Source organism: Echinops telfairi, unplaced genomic scaffold, assembly GCF_000313985.2.
Source record: "Echinops telfairi isolate 266 unplaced genomic scaffold, ASM31398v2 ScPeMD7_8;HRSCAF=38, whole genome shotgun sequence".
NCBI lineage: Eukaryota > Metazoa > Chordata > Mammalia > Afrosoricida > Tenrecidae > Echinops > Echinops telfairi.
Genome location: NW_022103905.1, coordinates 1,937,742 through 1,954,167, shown reverse-complemented (window position 1 = coordinate 1,954,167; position 16,426 = coordinate 1,937,742). Strand labels below are relative to the sequence as shown.

The window sequence follows — 16,426 nt, the reverse complement described above, 5'->3', positions numbered from 1 at the left end:
CATATTCTTCTTTACCTCCATTATGTAACACCAGTCCAATTTCTCCTTGGTAATCAGGACCAATCACACCACTCAGTATAGTGACACCCTTCCTGACCTGTTGATCCAAAGGCATGAGAAGCCCAAAGTGGCCAGGGGGCATTCTCAGCTGCCAGTTCAGTAGAATCCGTGCTGTGTGTCCGGGTGGGAGAGTTCCTTCCTTCAGGACCAAGACCTCCAGGCCTAAGGAACACAAGGTTGCTGGGACAGGAAGCAAAAATGCTGCAAGTGGATCACTAGGAGTAATAGTGAGTGGTGCCACTGCAGCTGGGACTCTTACATCTCACAATCTATACATTCATCCAGTGTGTCAAGCACTTTTGCACATATCCCGCCATCATCATCTTCAAAACATTTTCCCATTTGAACCCACTATCAGCTACCCATTTTTCCCCTCCCTCCCCTGCCCATCCTCTCTCACGAACCCTTGATAACTTATAGATTATTTCCATACCTTACATCGTCCTCCGTCACCCTTCACCCCCTTTTCTGTTATTCGTCCCCCTGGGAGGGGGGTTCTAAGATCCTTGTGATCGATTCCCTTTTTCCCACCATCCCCTAATCCTACTGGTATCTACTCTCCTTGGCCTTGACAGGTTTATCTATTCTGGCTTTCTGTGTTGCGGGCTCTTATCTGTAGCAGTTTGCATGCTCTGGTCTAATCCAATTTGTAAGGTAGAATTGAGGTCATGCTAGTGGGGGGAAGGAAGCACCAAAGAACTAGAGGAAAGTTGTGTTTCACTGGTGCTCTACTGCACCCTGACTGGCTCATCTCTTCCCTGCGACTCCTCTGTGAGGGGAGTCTACAGATGGGCATTGGGTCTCCACTCCATGCCCCCCCACACACAGTTTGCCTTGGGTATGATTTTGTTCTGGGTCTTAGATGCCTGATACCTGATTCGATTGACACGTCATGATCACATAGGCTGGTGTGCTTCTTCCATGTGGGCATTGTTGCTCTCAGCTAGATGGCCACTTGTTTATCTTCAAGCCTTTAAGATCCCAGACGCTGTATCTTTTGATAGCCGGACACCATCAGCTTTCTTCACCACATTTGCTTATGCACCCATTTTGTCTTCAGCGATCTTGTCTGTAAGGTGAGCATCACAGAATGCTGGATTGTTAGAACAAAGTGTTCATGTGTTAAGGGAGTACTTGAGTCGTACCCCAAAGACCATTGCAACCTTAATTCTTAACATATAGATATGATTACATAGTTCTATTCCCCTCTCATTATCTAGTTATATATGTCCGTGCCTGTATTTAGGCCTCTATAAATGTCCTTAGCCTCCTGGTTCAAGACAGTAACTTTACAGAACGCCCCATCTTTCTCAGAGCATCTGATGGTTTCAAACTGCTGATCTTACAGATTGCAGCCAAACACATAACCACTGTGCCACCATGCTCCCTAAGCAGCTACAGATGTTTGGTTTTCCCAAATCTCTATAGTTGTACATGGAGCAAAAATTGACCATGAAATGGGTTTCCATCTTAATGACTCCAAGGATAAAGAAGCTACTGGTATCTCCTCCTTACCCAGCTCACATTATCAAGGAGGGCACTAGAACTTTCCAATAGGCAGTGTAGTGGTAGCCTGCTTGAGTTAAATTCAACTCAATGATTTTTTTCCTGTATTACAACCACCATGAACAAGGCAGAGCACTAACTCTTAGGGCCTGGGCTTAAGACATTTAATCAGTGGAAAGACTTGCTTTGCTGCACACAAAAATTAAGACTAAGGTCCTTCCAGGCATCCTTTAAATAAATGCCCCACTTGGAGAATCACACAGAAACATCTTTAATGTCCCAGAATGAAAGTATGAGTACAAATAATTACCCTGCAGTGATAAAATAAGCACATAAAGATGAACACAAGTATACGTCACTGTTGTGTGCTGGAGGGGAGATCTAAAAAATTCTAAAGCCAAGATTAAATTAGGCCTGGAAATTCTTTTCGAAGTTTGCAGCTGGCATTTCAAGTGTACACTCTGATGGCAAGTCCAAGGCCATGCATTTTACATTAACCAGATCATGAAATACTTAAAACCTTATTATGTATTCTACAATTGAAACAAATGCTCAGCAAGGGTGACTTGGCCAAACTTAATAAACTCTGAAAGTGTAATTTATCTTTTCTGCAATAGGAAATGGACTGTACGGTAAATTGGTATTTACACCTACAATGGCTCTTTGGCAGGTACTGGCCTTTCAACTTACTCACATGCTAAGCTGCAGGCCAGGCTTATAGAATCCCCTGGGATCTTGTTAAAGTGTAAATTCTGATTCAGTAGCTCTGAGATGGAAACAAGGGTCCAACTAGAATAAAAAGGTTCAAAGCCCTGCTAGAGATACATACCATGGAGTATAGTACCTTTGCTGAGAATCCAGGTATACCTTGGGAGTGCTACCGAGTAAAAGTCTAGTCAGTCAGACGAATGAGCCTGACCACCTGAAGGCCTTTACTCAACAAAAGGAGTACAGAAGTAAACCTATATGACCCTTCACACAGGATAGGTTAGTGGTGAGGCACACATACACTACAACATCTAACAAAGTGTAATATAACAGACATTGCACTTGGTCCCGAATAATAAGCCAAAAGCATCTTTATTGCAATAAATTAATCCAGTGACATCCACAGATCAGTTGGTTAGTGCAATAAGAGCCTCCACCACATTGCCCATGTGCTCCCGCAAGCTCCGCTCAGCTGCTGCTCTGGAGATCTCCATCTCGGTCATCTGCAGGAAGATGATCAATTGTCACCCAAATGTGCTGATTGTACTTGTAAGCAAAGCACCCGCCCCTCCCCACTTAGCACTATTCCTACTCACTATCAGCTCCAGATCTTCTTTCTTGATGGTGACTTTTGCTAGTTCCTTCTCCCTGTAAACATTCATGTGCATTAGTCTTCAATCTCTACCTCCACCATAGACTCTCAGAAGAATCATTCCCAGCTGGGCCTTGCAAATAAATGATAATAAAAAGGGCCCTTGTGTTGCAGTGATTACATGTTAGGCTGCTAACTTCCAAGGTCAGCAGTTCCAAACCACCTTTATACCCCCCTCGAGATTTGGAGTCTTGGAAACCCACAGAGGCAGTTCTACTCTGTCCAATTGGGTCCCTATGAATCAGAATCAGATGACAAATAGTTTTGGTTTTGAAAATGACTCCACCCTCTCCACCTTCATAACCAACGCCAGTGTGTTGTCGGGCCAAAAATGGAAGTTGATGGCCAGGAACCTGACACAATAATAGGTGTTCGTTTTGTATGAAGAAAACAGGAGGCCTGGCTGCATGTGGAGAACTTACCGCTCCTGTTTGGCTTTCTGTTCCCGGGATCGTCTGTCTCCAATCACGGACATGGCCTATGGAAAAGGCGGGTTTCGTCATTGCACATGTTCTGCCTACTGCAGTCCCCAATGATCTAAAAAGCCAGTGCCACGCGGGGGGTGTAGCTATTCGTGATGACAAGCGTGTCAAAGGAAACAAAGACTGATTCAATCCTGTGCACGTGAGGGCCACTTTACATTCAATTTCCATCCAGCTCTTCGCTAAGTGGACAGCTCCCGCTGGCAGCTCGGTTTCCCTTGGTTCTACCCTTCTGCCACGTGATCGGGACCCAGTCGTGACACTCGGGCTGCCAGCTACAGCCTCTGGGGCCCCCTCCGCTCCGTCTGCCCAGACGCGCTCCCGGCCGATCTCACCGTCTCCAGGTTGGAACTCTGGATCTCCTTCTCCTCCGCATAGTCGGTGACTCGCTCCAGGTCCGCTGCGCCACTATCATGCTTCCGAGGCTTTTCTGGAGGCCGCTCCGGACCACTGGTCTCAGTCTCCAACTCCAGTTCCACATCCCCCTCGGTAGCCATAGCGATCCCAGCGCGCAGCCGCTCTGCGGACCACGACTTCCGGGAGCCGCCTCGCAGCTTCCGCTCGGAGAGGAGGAAGGCGGAGCTGGCTCCGGCCACGCCCCCACTACGCTCCCACCCTAAAGGCTGCTTTTAGGAATTGTAGTGTTCGGGTTCTGCAAGGCCTTCTCCCAGACCTACCACGTGTCACCACAGCAGACCGCACGGACCATGTTCTTCGGCAGTATGTCCCAACCGACATCCTTCCTCCACACTATACACACAATCTGTTCAACCTGGGTGGATTTCTAATCCTAAACCAATTAGGACTGCTAATCCATGGGAGGCCAGATATGCAAATTTTCCTTCATCTGGGGAAGTACAGCCGCTGGGAAGAAAACACCTTCACGGGGGCATTTGTAGTTACCACACCCAGGGAACCTTCCCCTAATGTTTCCCACGCTCTGGCCTTTCCGCCTTCAACTGGAAGGCCAGCGGTACCCCTGAAGCAGTCCAGTGGGCTGAGAATAAAGCCGCTGTTTTCCCAGTGGTGCACCTGGAACTCATTACCGGGATAAGGATGGTGGGCGCCAAGCTGATTACAGGTCCCAGCACCTCCCTCCGCCTGGCACAGCAACGCAGTGGACTCAGCAGTGCCACCATGAACCCCCCCTTCTACCAGGTGAGACGGTCTTTGGGCAAATAGATTTGAAAGCTCCCTTGATCGAAATTAACAACTAAAGGGTAGCTGGAGCTTAGGAGGAAAATGAATGCAACCCAGTCAAGGCAACAGGCGTTCATTTCCTAGACACCTCTTTTATTTCTTTGCCTCTAAAATTCCAAACTCCGCTACAGTCCATTCAGATAGGGCAGACTTGAGCGGCTGTATGTGGTTTCCAGAACGGTAATTTTAGGAAACTGTAATTTTGTTTATCAGTTGGGCAGTTTACAGATCAGTTTTCCCATTCAATGTATACATTTTGTTTCATGTCATTGACTGCAACACTAACAATGTAACATCACATCCTCATGGTAATGTTTCCATTCCTCCTCCTTTCTTACTTTCTGAACTTTGTCCTGAGGCAAATGCTGCCCTTTCCATCTTACCTGCTTCCATTATTCCCAGTTGTATAGACCTCACTGGTGTTATTGTTCCCTTCTCACTACCATCTGGCTTCTAGTGGACCCTATAGAACAGGGTAGAACTGCCCCTCTGGGGTGCCGAAAACTGTTAACTCTCTACAGAGTAGAAGCCTCATCTTTATCCCATGGGGTGGCTTGTGCTTTTTAAGTGCTGACCTTGCAGTTAGAGGTTTCTAACCTGTACCCCCTATGCACCAAGGTTCCTTTCTCCCTGTCTACTGCTGACCTATAAGCTGAGTCATGGGGGTGAGGTTCATTTCCAAATTCAAAGGGTGACCAAGGGCCATGGTCTCTGGGGTTCCATCTGTATCCATTCAACCAGTAAGCCTGGTCTTTGTGATGATTTTGAGTTGTGTCCTACCTTTTTCCCTGGCTCCATCCCAGCGCCTTCTAATATGACACTTTTCATCGTAATTGGTAATGCTAGCTGTACACAATCTAGTTATTCTGGTCTCAGGGTCCTGGAGGCTGATGTTTGAGTGGTCCATTGGACTATTTCCATGTGTCTTTTTCTTCACTTTTCTTTCCTCCAGATGAGGGGAGTTGCACCTTAGATAGGTGCTCATGAGCTTTAGGACCCCAGTCATTACTGACCAAAACAGCCTGTAAAGCTTTTATCTTCAGGCACTATGTTATGACAAATGACCGACCTTGTTGTCCCGGGACCATGGTAGCCCTCAAGGTGTGTATTATGTCTTTTTTTCTTTTTTTTTATTCTTATTATGTCTTGAGTTTTCATCTTTGCTCCACCGCATTCATGGATATCTTTGCAACAAGGGTAAACATTTACAAATATCCTCTATCAAACCTACATACACTTATGGCTATAGTCCGACTCTCCCTCCCACACCTGTGCATCTACTCATAGACCACCACCATTGCAGGACTGACTGTGTATAACAGTATTTACCTCTGTTGCCATTAACTCTTGCACTCCTCTCAGTGCTACATTGCCAGGTCTTCATAGCTGCAGACAGCCTCATCGTTCTCCTAAGGAGAGGCTGATGGGTTTGAACCACAATTCGCAGCCCAGCACTTAACCTCTTGTGCCACTGGGATTTCTTGTCTCTAAAATTACTGAGTAGTAAATCTCTTCCATTCTCTCTCAGCCCCAGATGTTTACTTGTAGGGAAATGTCAGAGGCCACGTGTAACTTAGGCTTTTAGGAAGGTTTCCTCAACCCTGCAGCTGAGCTGACTTATGAAAGTCTTCAGGAGAAAGTTGCCAATGGAAAGCAATCCTGAGTACCTTGGAAGCAGACCTTGAGAATTCCAGAAGAGTAAATTTTTAAATTCAATCTCATGGGTTAACCTCACACCTACATTAATGTAAGTCTTTCCTTGGTAAATGTCCACCCTGCTGTCCTGCATCTGCTCTACCTCCAGTTGTCCTGCTGTGGCCCTGCTCCATGTGCCAGCTGCTGCCACTCGAGGTGGCCCCCTCTGAGAGAGTCCACTGGTAGCCGCCTGTTCTACATCCTCCTACATATGGGAACCTCAGCAGTCTGCTGCCTCCTGTTGTCACAGACAGTAGTGGAAAAGGTCTGGGGCAAGGGGCATGGGGTAAGTAGGTGGGGATTGGGTTAGAATATGGGCTGCCCCATATTTTGATCCTGAAATCAAAAAACCTTCCAAGAGGGGAGGAGATGAGCCAGTCAGGGTACAGTGTATCAACGATGAAACATACAACTTTCCTCTAGTTCCTAAATGCTTCCTCCCCCCGACCCCACACAACTATAATGATCCCAATTCTACCTTGCAAGTCTGGCTAGACCAGAGGATGTACACTGGTACAGATAGGAACTGGAAACATAGGGAATCCAGGGCGGATGATCCCTTCAGGACCAGTGGTGTGAGTGGCGGTACTGGGAGGGTGGAGGGAGGGTGGGTTGGAAGGGGGGAACCGATTACAAGGATCTACATGTGACCTCCTCCCTGTGGGGCGGACAACAGAAAAATGGGTGAAGGGAGACATCAGACAGGGCAAGATATGACAAAATAATAATTAATATTAGGTGGAGAGCAAATCTTTTGAGAATGATGAGGGCAATGAATGTACAAATGTGCTTTGCACAATTGATGTATGTATGGATTGTGATCAGAGTTGTATGAGCCCCTAATAAAATGATTTCTTTTAAAAATCCTTTCAAGAGATGTAGCCTGGTTGGAGGTGGCCAATGAGTGGACCCAGCAGCAAGGAGTAGGTTCCTCTCCATGTATGCCTTGCCCTCCCATTTCTCACACATGCCCTCTCTCTCTAGATCCAGATGCCTTCTGGGCTGTGTGTCCACCTGTTTGGCAACTCTGACTGTCCAGTGCTCACTGGCTCTGGGGCTGTGTACAGAGTCTGTGCAGGAACCGCCACTTTCCATCTGCTGCAGGCTGTGCTACTGGTCCACCTCCACTCCCCTACCAACCCACGGGCACAGCTGCACAATAGGTTTGTGTGTACTCTCTAGGAGGGGCAGACTAAAGGAGGGAAGGAGACCCAAGTTGAGTCAAGGAAGTTCAAGGATAAATTAATCACACTGTGAAGACAAGAAACTTGGGTTTAAGGCCCTTGCTTCCCATTACTTGCTGTGTGACCATAAGCCAGATATGTAATCTGAGTTTTTAGTCTCTAAAATGGAAAGCAACAGTGAGATTATAAGCAAAAATCAACGGTATCCGAGGGGTGGAATAACCTTTTCTTCTCTTTAGTTTTTTCTCCACCCGCTAACCTGTTTTGCTGTCTCTTCCACCTTTCCCTGTAGACATTGTTCACTTTCCTTTGCCTTTTCTTTTTTTTAATAATGTGCTTTGTCTTCTGAGTCTGGTTTGCTCTCCCGCCAAAACAGCTTCTGGCTCCTCAAGCTGCTGTTGCTGCTCAGTCTCTGTGCGGTGGCCTTCTGCATCCCTGATGAGCACCTCTTCCCAGGTACACACCATCGCACACCCCGGCCCGCAGAGAAAGGGTAAAGGTTTTCCATGTCAAAGAATGGGAAAGAGAGGCTGGGAGCCATGTGACCAGCTCCCTTTACCCACTTGCAGTTTGGCACTACATTGGCATTGGTGGAGGCTTCACTTTCATCCTGCTGCAGCTGATACTTATCACAGCCTTTGCTCACTCCTGGGACAAGAGCTGGTAAGAAGCAGAGCCCTAAGGCCTTTCCTGGGGAGCGCTGCCTGGTATCAATATGCTGGGAGTGGGGCCGGGGCAGAGGACAGGCAGGTCAGGGGCTGCAGAGCTTCTCACGGAGCAGTGCTGAGAGGCTCAGGAATGTGATGACTGTGGTCCAAGTTGGGTGGGTAGTCACACCAAAAGAAATGGTGGAAGGCAGAAAGAAAAAGTTGGAGCTCCAAGACATTGCCCACATCCCACCTTTAGGGAGAGAGGTGCAGCTCACCACTGCGGCTGGTTCACAGCAGTGCTGCTGGCCACCCTGGGCTTCTACAGCATGGCAGGTGTGGGAGCTGCACTCTTGTTCCGCCACTACACCCACCCGGCTGGCTGCCTGCTCAACAAGACGCTGCTCAGTCTGCACCTTTGCTTCTGTGGTCTCCTCTCCTTCCTCTCCATGGCTCCCTGCATCCGCCTCAGTGGGTACACGCCCTGTAACATTCCATCTTGGGGCTGCTTTCTAGGATAGCACATTTCACTCGCTTCCCAAATCTCTATGCAAGTATCTGATAGAAGAACCTCTGCTTCCCTGGAGAGTGGGGAGGCAGGAGGAGGAGTGGGGATAGGAGTGAAGGAAGTTTACCATCCTGTAGACCAGGCGTCCTCAAACTACGGCCCGCGTGGGCCACATGTGGCCTGCCGAGGGCATTTATCCGGCCCGCCAGGTGTTTTTGCCCCATGTTTTTTTACTTCAAAATAAGATATGTGCATACGAATTTGTTCATAGTTTTTTTAAAAACTATAGTCCAGCCCTCCAACGGGTCTGAGGGACAGTGAACTGGCTCCCTGTTTAAAAAGTTTGAGGACCCTTGCTGTAGACAAATGGTCCCCATTCTCCCCAGAGCAAACTCGCTCTGGCCTTCTACAAGCTTCTATCATCAGCTGCTATATCATGTACCTCACCTTCTCTGCACTCTCCAGTCGTCCTCCAGATAGAGGTAAGACAGGACTCTGACACCTCGTATGTCTTTTTGCCCCTGCCAAATACCCAGCTGCTGCTTACCACCCTTCTGTTATAACTTCGCAGTAATTCTTCAAGGACAGAATCACACCTTGTGCCTACCTGGCCTGAGGAACGTGGAACCCCAGACCCCGGACAGCTCCCTGGCCGTGCTGAGTGCTGGCATCATGTATGCTTGTGTGCTTTTTGCTTGGTGCGTGTGTAAAGGTGTCAGGAGAAAGGTATGGGAAGAGGGTGGGCGCCCAGAGGGAGAGATGGTCATCCCGTGTCAGTGGTTTATTTAGACTCTAAAGCAAGACTAGAGGAAAGCTGCCCGTGAACAGGGACACTTTCTAAGAATAGCGTTTTGTCAGATGATCTGTATGAGGTGGCGGGGCTGGGCTGGGGCAGTGGGTGGAGACTCAAGAATTAAAAATACACATAAAGATCTTAGGGCCCTCATAAGATACAAGATTCCTAAATCCCTGTAAGCTCTGGATACATTTTGGGGAAAGGAGTTGCTCAGGGAGCAGTTAACCACCCTCCCAAAGGTGAGACTGGACCTGCATAAAACTCTTTTCTTTCTCAGTAATGAGGCTTCCTACCTGGCTGAGGTATTTGGGCCCTTGTGGATCATCAAGGTTTACAGCTATGAGTTTCAGGTGAGAAGGAGAGCTCAAGATCCCCACCCCTCTTCCTCCAAACCAGCACACACCCACCATACACACCCACACACATCCTACCAGCCTCTACCCAGAATGCTCAGATTCTAGCTGCCAACACCTTTTATTGAGTACCCACAATGTGCTAGGCACTGGCTATGTTACATACATAATCTCATTTAATTTCATCCTCACAACAACCCTGTGAGGTAGGTACTTGCTCCATTTTACAAATGGAGAAATCAAGGCACAGGTGAAACAACTTACACCAAAGGTCCCATGGTCAGCTATATGCTAGAGCTGGAATTTGAACCTCGGCGTGCCCCCACACTTTCCAGGAGACTAACCTTTTCAAAGACAGGGCGTTTCCTACATTGCCCTTCCGTTCATTCCAAGACATGCCGCCTTCTCTTTTTGCAGAAACCCTCTCTCTGTTTTTGCTGCCCTAAAACAGTGGAGCCAGAGGAAGGTGAGTTGTCAAGTGAGGATCCATAAGAAACAATCATTTCCGTAAAGTGCCAAAGAGCCCTGGGGAGCCTCCAGGAAAGAAGCCAGGGGCAGGAAGAGGTATTTTAATCAAACTGCTCCCAGTCGTTCTCCCATCTCTCCAGGGCCAAGGGCAAGAGCTGTCAGGCCAAGTGACCAAGAAACAGCTGCAGCTCGAGCCCAGCACCTTTCCTACAGCTATTCTGCCTTCCACTTTGTCTTCTTCCTGGCATCACTCTACATCATGGTTACCCTCACCAACTGGTTCAGGTAGGATGGAGTTGGGACAGGGGCATGCTCTGGAACACGTGGCTATTTGGGGGAAAGAGCAAACCAAGGCCATTCCTAAGGATTCTCAGGCGACACACACTGATCAGCTATACTCTTTGGTGGGAAGACAGGGCAGTCGAAAAGCTCAAGTGCTGCATATTCTCTAACCAGAGCCTTTGGTTTCACAGCTACGAGGAAGCAGAACTGGAAAAGACTTTCACCGGGGGTAGCTGGGCTACCTTCTGGGTCAAGGTTGCCTCATGCTGGGCCTGTGTACTCCTCTATCTGGGGCTGCTCCTGGCCTCCCGTCTGGGTTCATAATAAGCTGAAATCCCCTTGAGGTTCTACCCCTAGCCCTGACTCAGGAGAGCCTCGTTCACTAGCTCAAGGACACAACAGGCAATGATCTCCTTTTAAGTTAGACAGTCCTATGTCTGAATTTCAAGATGTCCTATAAGTCCTAATGCCCTGGCAGAGTATCTGCCTCAGTGGTGCTCCCATGATATCGTCATCCCAGCTCAAGAGCTTACTTCCCAAGTCAGCAACCCAGGCACCAGTGCTGATCCCAGCAGAGCGTGGCACCCGCCCTCACCTAGTTCTTGAGCTGGGCGGCCAAGGGGGATGGAGGCACAAACAGGGACTAAAGACTTGGCTCTGTCCTTAGGGCTAAAAAGAAAGTAAGTTCAATCCCAGGCCCAGGAATGAAAGATGCCCAGAACCACAAAACCAGGACGTTGGATGAAAGGAGCACAAGGCTTACCCCAGGTTTTAATCCTGATATGAAGGTCAAGGAGAGAAATACTACCCGAATTCCATGAGAAATAACAGAGAAGAGAATGGGAATACTTGAGAGCAGCAGGATTTGGGGGCCAACTTTCAAGCAGGCAGTCAGACTGAGGAAGAATGAGGAAGAAGGGCATAAACTTAGGTCCTAGAATCTTCCCACTTAGGCTCTCAATTCCATCCTTAAGATAGTCTCCAAGTTGGGGGGGTGGGGGGTGGCACAAAAATCACAGAAAAGTTCCTATGGTTACTAGAAGATTCCTCTACTGCATCCCCACAGTACTTATCTGGTTGTCATAGTATAATAAAAAGATTTTTCTTCCGGTGATGTTTCATTTATCAGTCTACACACCCACAACCTTTTAAGAGTCTAAAGTTATCTCCCCTTTTGGTGGAAAAGGGCAGCCATTCCTCCAATCCCACCCCCCACCCCCAAACCCCAGTCAAACCAGGCGCTCAAGGAATTACAAAGCTACGTTTAATACTTTGGGGTGAGCCCCACAGGAATAAAAAACACTGGGAAGGGGTAACCCCCTCACCCCCCAGGTGTGGCCCAGGGGGAGAGGGGCTACCTGAGGGGAAGGAAGCACAAAAGGGACCCGCTGCAGACTCAGGGCAAAGGGAATGCCATCGGTGCTGGGACCTGTGAGCACTACAGGAGGAACGCGAGCGTGGTAGGACTGGCTCCAGGCACACAGGCGGAGGGCAAGAGGGTTGGACACGAAGCCACAAAGCTACTTGGGTTCCTCCTTCTTCTCGTTTGCCTTTTTCTGCTTCTGCTGCATGATCTCCGAGTCCCTGGGGGTAGAGATGATGGGGCACTGGGAGGTACCAGAGGGCAAAAAGGACAAGATGCAGGGGGATGGAGGGCACAAAGGGTAAGATGGGAGTGGATGGGACAAAATTCAGCATTTGGCTGCTGTATTCCCACCCTTGGAGAACAAGAGGAAGAGAGCTGAAGCTCAAAAGGCAGCCAGTCTCCATCTGGCTGTGGCCCAAGGGTCAGAAGTCTGGCCTCACAGGCCCAAGGTTTATGCTCACTATTCTGTGCTGAGTACCACACCCAGGAACACCAGTGAGAAGGCTGGGAGAAGGGAGGTGAAGCAAAGAATAGCAAGGAGCAAAAAATTCGGGGCTCTCTCATCACCAGGACTGGATTTGAAATGGGAAGCTTCCTGCCCTTGCCCTTGTTTGCTCCACGGGCACTAGGAAACCAGACTGAGGACAGGCACACGCCCCAGTCTCTTCCTGTAAGACTGTAAGCTAACAATTTGGAGGGTAGGGAGGAAATAAAACCCTGAAGAAAGCAATGCATTCTGCCCCTCACGACAAGGCCAGGCTTGAGCCCTGAGGTCCCTCTCTCTCCAGGTACAACCCTTAACCTAACCCAGGTTTCTCCCCGAGTCCCCGCCCACCCCTCCCCTCCCTGGGGCTACCTCTGCTTGCGGGCAGCAGCAGAAAGCCCGTCATCTCGGCGCTTTCCCTTAACCGAGTCGCTCTGCTTTTTCATATTCTTCTGGCGGGCAAGCTCGCGTTGGTTACCGCCTAAAAGAAAGAGGCAAAAGGTGAGACTTGGGGGCCGCTCGGGCCACACACTGGCGACTCTCCTCCCCTCCCCAGGATCCCCGGGAGATTCTACACTTCCTCCGGGACCCACACCGCCCATCTCGGGGTCCAGGTTGCTGACAGGAGGGTTAGGGGAGGGAGGGAGTGGAGCTGCATCGGGACAGGTCAAGCTTGGGAGGGTTGGGGGGTGGAGAGAGGCTGTCCCGAGGAGCCTGCCGGAGGGGTGTAGGGTTTCGGGACGGCATGGGGACCCGGACAGGTGGTGGTGCACGGACGAGGCTGGGTCTCTGTGGGGGGAGGGGCTGGGGCTGAAGTAGGGGGCTCTGGGCCCACCACAGGGCGCAAGGCGTCTCGCCTCACTGCAGACGGCTGGGGAGGGTATATGCCTAACGGAGGGGGGCTGATCTCTAGAAGTGTCGCTGGGCGCAAAGTCTCGGTTTCCGGGCTCCAAGTGTGAGGGTCGCTAAAGAACGCTCTGAGAAAGGTCTCGGCGGGGAAGCTGCGAGGAGGTCTATGCCGACGATTAGGCGGCCGCGTGCAGGGTAGACAGGGAGGAAAGGACAAGAGGAGGGGGCCTCGGTGCTCACGGGTCATGGCGACGGCAGCGGCTCTGGCCTGCCTAGCTTGCGTCCCCTCGTTCTGCCTGACGTTGGAGGCCCCGCCCCCTTCTACTACGTAACAATTCGTCCCTTTCCTCCCCGCCTCTTCTCTCCTAGGCGACTGTTCCCATTGGGTAGAAAGAAGCACGTGGGGCTGCGGGCCACTCTCTAGCCGGAGCGGATGAGGGGCGGAGCTTCGCGGGCCGGGCGCGCAGCGTGGGGCGGGGCTTCTCCAGCTGGGCGTTGGACCCAGTCGGTGGAAACTAGGCCGGGTCACGTGGGCACGGCGGGGTGGAGGGTTGTGGCCGACGATGTGGCGCTCCCGCGGGCCCGAGCACGTGACTAAACAGTGACCTCACGTAGGGACCGTTTAGGGTGCTAACTTATGTTCCCAGAGGGAATGCAGTTGTGGGCGAAGCAAGAATGCCCTGAGGGCTCTGCCTGTTCTGCGTTTGGGGACTTAGACTAAACTTAGTCCCGTTAGTCAGGGATCCTCCTCCTCTTCTTGCACACGAAGTGTTCTCAATCTGATGTAAACTCTTGTACCATCGCAGCTTTAGAACCACTCCTTCCAACGAAACTGCCTCTCAAGGACCTCACGGGGGCACTTCTACCCTGACCTGTAGGGTCACTACGATTTGGAGTCAGCTCAATGCCAGTGTGTTTGGCCCCTAGTACATACTTCGCCTCTGCTCACTTGCCCCCCAGATCATTTAAATACAAAGATGCAGCGTGGCAGTATTGAAGGGCTCCACAAATACGAAGGAGAGGCGAAGACACTGGGGGGAGCACACCACTGGACTATCGCGATCAGCCACGCTCGCATTTACGTGGTAGTTTCATAGAGTTGGAAGCTAAGGTTTCCCTCAAAATCCATTCTCTCTCACCATCCCATTTCCGTGGACTTGATGCCAACGCGTGGTGGTGGACTAACTGCTCACAAGCAGATCAGCAATGTGACCACCGAAGGACTGCCCCTTCTTTCCCATTTCCGTTATTTTTCTAAGACTCCTCCAGGGACAATGCATATAGAGCAGATGAGAAGGAAACGGGACTCAGAGGAGGGAGCTATCACCTGTAAACCTAAAAAGAACCTGGGCTAATTGACGTCTCAATGGCAAGATCCCAATGGATGGTGTGCCGTTCCTCCTGCAGAACCCCCAGAGTCAGTCAGCCATGTGGGGAAAACTAACCTAGGCTAAGAGATGAGTCAAAAGATGCACATGAGGAGGCAAGTTATCAGATGGGGGAGAGAGGAACAGCACCATGACCCATCTCCTCTTACCAAGCCACCCCAGCCATCCCTGGCCCAAAGAGTTTACTCCCAATCCTAGCCTAACCAGTCTGGTCCCCTTCCGTCCAGTCTAATCTTTCCAGGTTTTGCAGCAGAGATTTGCATATTCTTTCAACAGATATTAATTGCATGCTAAATATGTGCCAGCTATTAGACATTGATATCCTATGGTGAACAAAACATTTATCTCTGAGAAATATAGAGTGTAGAGGAAATAGCATTTGCTTCTGCGTGTGCTCACTCTATAAATTTATATGAGGGTAAGTAAAAGACAGGTACATATATTGGCTACAAAGTATATGAGGGTAAGTAAAAATATATACATCTATTGGCTACAAAGTCACAAAACTTTCTTAAAAATATCAAAATGTCAAGCTATTGTTTCTTGACATAACCTAAATGTAGATCTGTACAATTCTGAAGGCAGTGTTTCCATCTCTCTAACCCTTCCCACCATAGAATTCTGTGCTCTTCGATTTACCAATGGCAGTTTTAGCATCCTCAAGGAACTCAAGCCGTGCATCTTGGAATTTCCAAAATGACGTCAAGGAGCCAGCAAGATGGCTCTAAAAGGCCAGGGTAGAGAGACTGAACTCAGAGAGCTAGGAACCAAGGAGGAGACATCATCTACTTTCTCCAAGTCTACCTGGGTGAGTATACCGATGAAGGCAATGCTTAAGGGGACTAAGGGATAATGATTGATAGCTTGATAATGAGTTTAACATATGTATTGTTTACCCCATAGTTAATACTTAAGTAAATTGGAAGTGTGTTACACTGTTTGGTGTGTGCTTGAAGTGAATAAACTGAGAATTTGAAAATATCTGAGTGTTAAGTAATCATTGATTGCACCACTCATGACACTACCCCCACCTTCCATTTACCCTCCTGGTATCACTACTCTCATTATTAGTCCTTAGGGGTTTAACTGTCCCAGATTCCCTGTATTGCCAGCTCTTATCTGTACCAGTGTACATGATTGGTCTAGCCAGATTTGTAAGGTAGAATTGGGGTCATGATAGTGGAGGGTATGAAAAATTAAAGGACTAGAGTGTGTTTCATCAATGCTATACTGCTGCACCCTGACTGGCTAGTCTCTTCCTTGTGACCCTCTGTAAGGAGATTTTATTGTGAATTAGGTGACAGCTTAAAGAGCTGGTAATTGGTTTTGTATTAAATAAATCTGCTACATATTAGTTTAACTCATGCGTGGCAATCCCCTCACTGTACGTAGTCACTTATTCTACGTCTTCCCTCACCCGTTCCCATTCCTCTTTCTTTCCTAACCCATCCTGATGGAACGCTTGTAGGACAGCCCTTGCTGTCCTCCAAGAGTGAACAGATGCATTCTCATAAAGGAAAAATTCCTTGGCACAATTCTTTTTTTCTTTTTTTTAAATCATTTTATTGGCGACTCATACAACTCTTATCACAATCCATACATACATCAATTGTGTAAAGCACATTTGTACATTCGTTGCCTTCATCATTCTCAAAGCATTTGCTCTCCACCTAAGCCCCTGGCATCAGTTCCTCGTTTTCTCCCCTCCCTCATGAGCCCTCCATAATTCATAAATTATTGTTATTTTGTCATATCTTACACTGTCCGCCATCTCCCTTCACCCACTTTTCTGTTGTCC

At 49.0% G+C, this 16,426-nt stretch overlaps 4 protein-coding genes across 4 annotated transcripts in view; 2 read left to right on the top strand and 2 right to left on the bottom strand.

Moving 5' to 3' along the window:
* Positions 1-2,627: 2,627 nt before the first annotated feature.
* Positions 2,628-3,931, bottom strand: HYPK (huntingtin interacting protein K). Its single transcript, XM_004709394.2, has 4 exons — positions 3,744-3,931; positions 3,349-3,404; positions 2,871-2,922; positions 2,628-2,777 (listed from the first exon to the last, which is right to left on the bottom strand). Exons 1-4 carry the CDS (start codon positions 3,903-3,905, stop codon positions 2,682-2,684), a joined length of 366 nt encoding a protein of 121 aa, XP_004709451.1. The 5' UTR covers positions 3,906-3,931; the 3' UTR covers positions 2,628-2,681.
* A 372-nt stretch (positions 3,932-4,303) lies between these two features.
* On the top strand, positions 4,304-11,519 carry SERINC4 (serine incorporator 4). Its single transcript, XM_004709485.2, has 12 exons — positions 4,304-4,566; positions 6,413-6,589; positions 7,288-7,466; positions 7,864-7,943; positions 8,057-8,150; positions 8,394-8,605; positions 9,029-9,124; positions 9,214-9,340; positions 9,716-9,788; positions 10,209-10,257; positions 10,400-10,544; positions 10,733-11,519. The coding sequence occupies exons 1-12, from the start codon at positions 4,465-4,467 to the stop codon at positions 10,863-10,865; spliced, it is 1,467 nt and encodes a 488-aa protein (XP_004709542.1). The 5' UTR covers positions 4,304-4,464; the 3' UTR covers positions 10,866-11,519.
* Positions 11,520-11,788: 269 nt separating this feature from the next.
* On the bottom strand, positions 11,789-13,547 carry SERF2 (small EDRK-rich factor 2). The gene is made up of 3 exons (XM_004709393.2): positions 13,481-13,547; positions 12,764-12,872; positions 11,789-12,125 (listed from the first exon to the last, which is right to left on the bottom strand). The coding sequence occupies exons 1-3, from the start codon at positions 13,485-13,487 to the stop codon at positions 12,062-12,064; spliced, it is 180 nt and encodes a 59-aa protein (XP_004709450.1). The 5' UTR covers positions 13,488-13,547; the 3' UTR covers positions 11,789-12,061.
* A 256-nt stretch (positions 13,548-13,803) lies between these two features.
* The window catches only part of ELL3 (elongation factor for RNA polymerase II 3), a 15,001-nt gene continuing 12,378 nt past the window's right edge, over positions 13,804-16,426 (top strand). Inside the window, exon 1 of the mRNA XM_030884508.2 lies at positions 13,804-13,830. Within this exon, the coding sequence (XP_030740368.1) occupies positions 13,804-13,830 (27 nt within the window). The remainder of the gene's footprint in view (positions 13,831-16,426) is intronic.

Bases quoted from the DNA above. Each gene is read 5' to 3' on its own strand.
- HYPK (XM_004709394.2), bottom strand. From the start codon at position 3,905: ATGGCTACCGAGGGGGATGTGGAACTGGAGTTGGAGACTGAGACCAGT. The intron at 3,405-3,743 runs GTGAGATCGGCC...CCTTTTCCATAG, and splicing joins AGAGTTCCAACCTGGAGACG to GCCATGTCCGTGATTGGAGA. The intron at 2,778-2,870 runs GTGAGTAGGAAT...ATCTTCCTGCAG, and splicing joins AAGAAGATCTGGAGCTGATA to ATGACCGAGATGGAGATCTC.
- SERINC4 (XM_004709485.2), top strand. From the start codon at position 4,465: ATGGTGGGCGCCAAGCTGATTACAGGTCCCAGCACCTCCCTCCGCCTG. The intron at 8,151-8,393 runs GTAAGAAGCAGA...TCCCACCTTTAG, and splicing joins CACTCCTGGGACAAGAGCTG to GGAGAGAGGTGCAGCTCACC. The intron at 8,606-9,028 runs GTGGGTACACGC...CATTCTCCCCAG, and splicing joins GGCTCCCTGCATCCGCCTCA to AGCAAACTCGCTCTGGCCTT.
- SERF2 (XM_004709393.2), bottom strand. The intron at 12,126-12,763 runs GTAGCCCCAGGG...CTCTACCCCCAG, and splicing joins GCTGCTGCCCGCAAGCAGAG to GGACTCGGAGATCATGCAGC.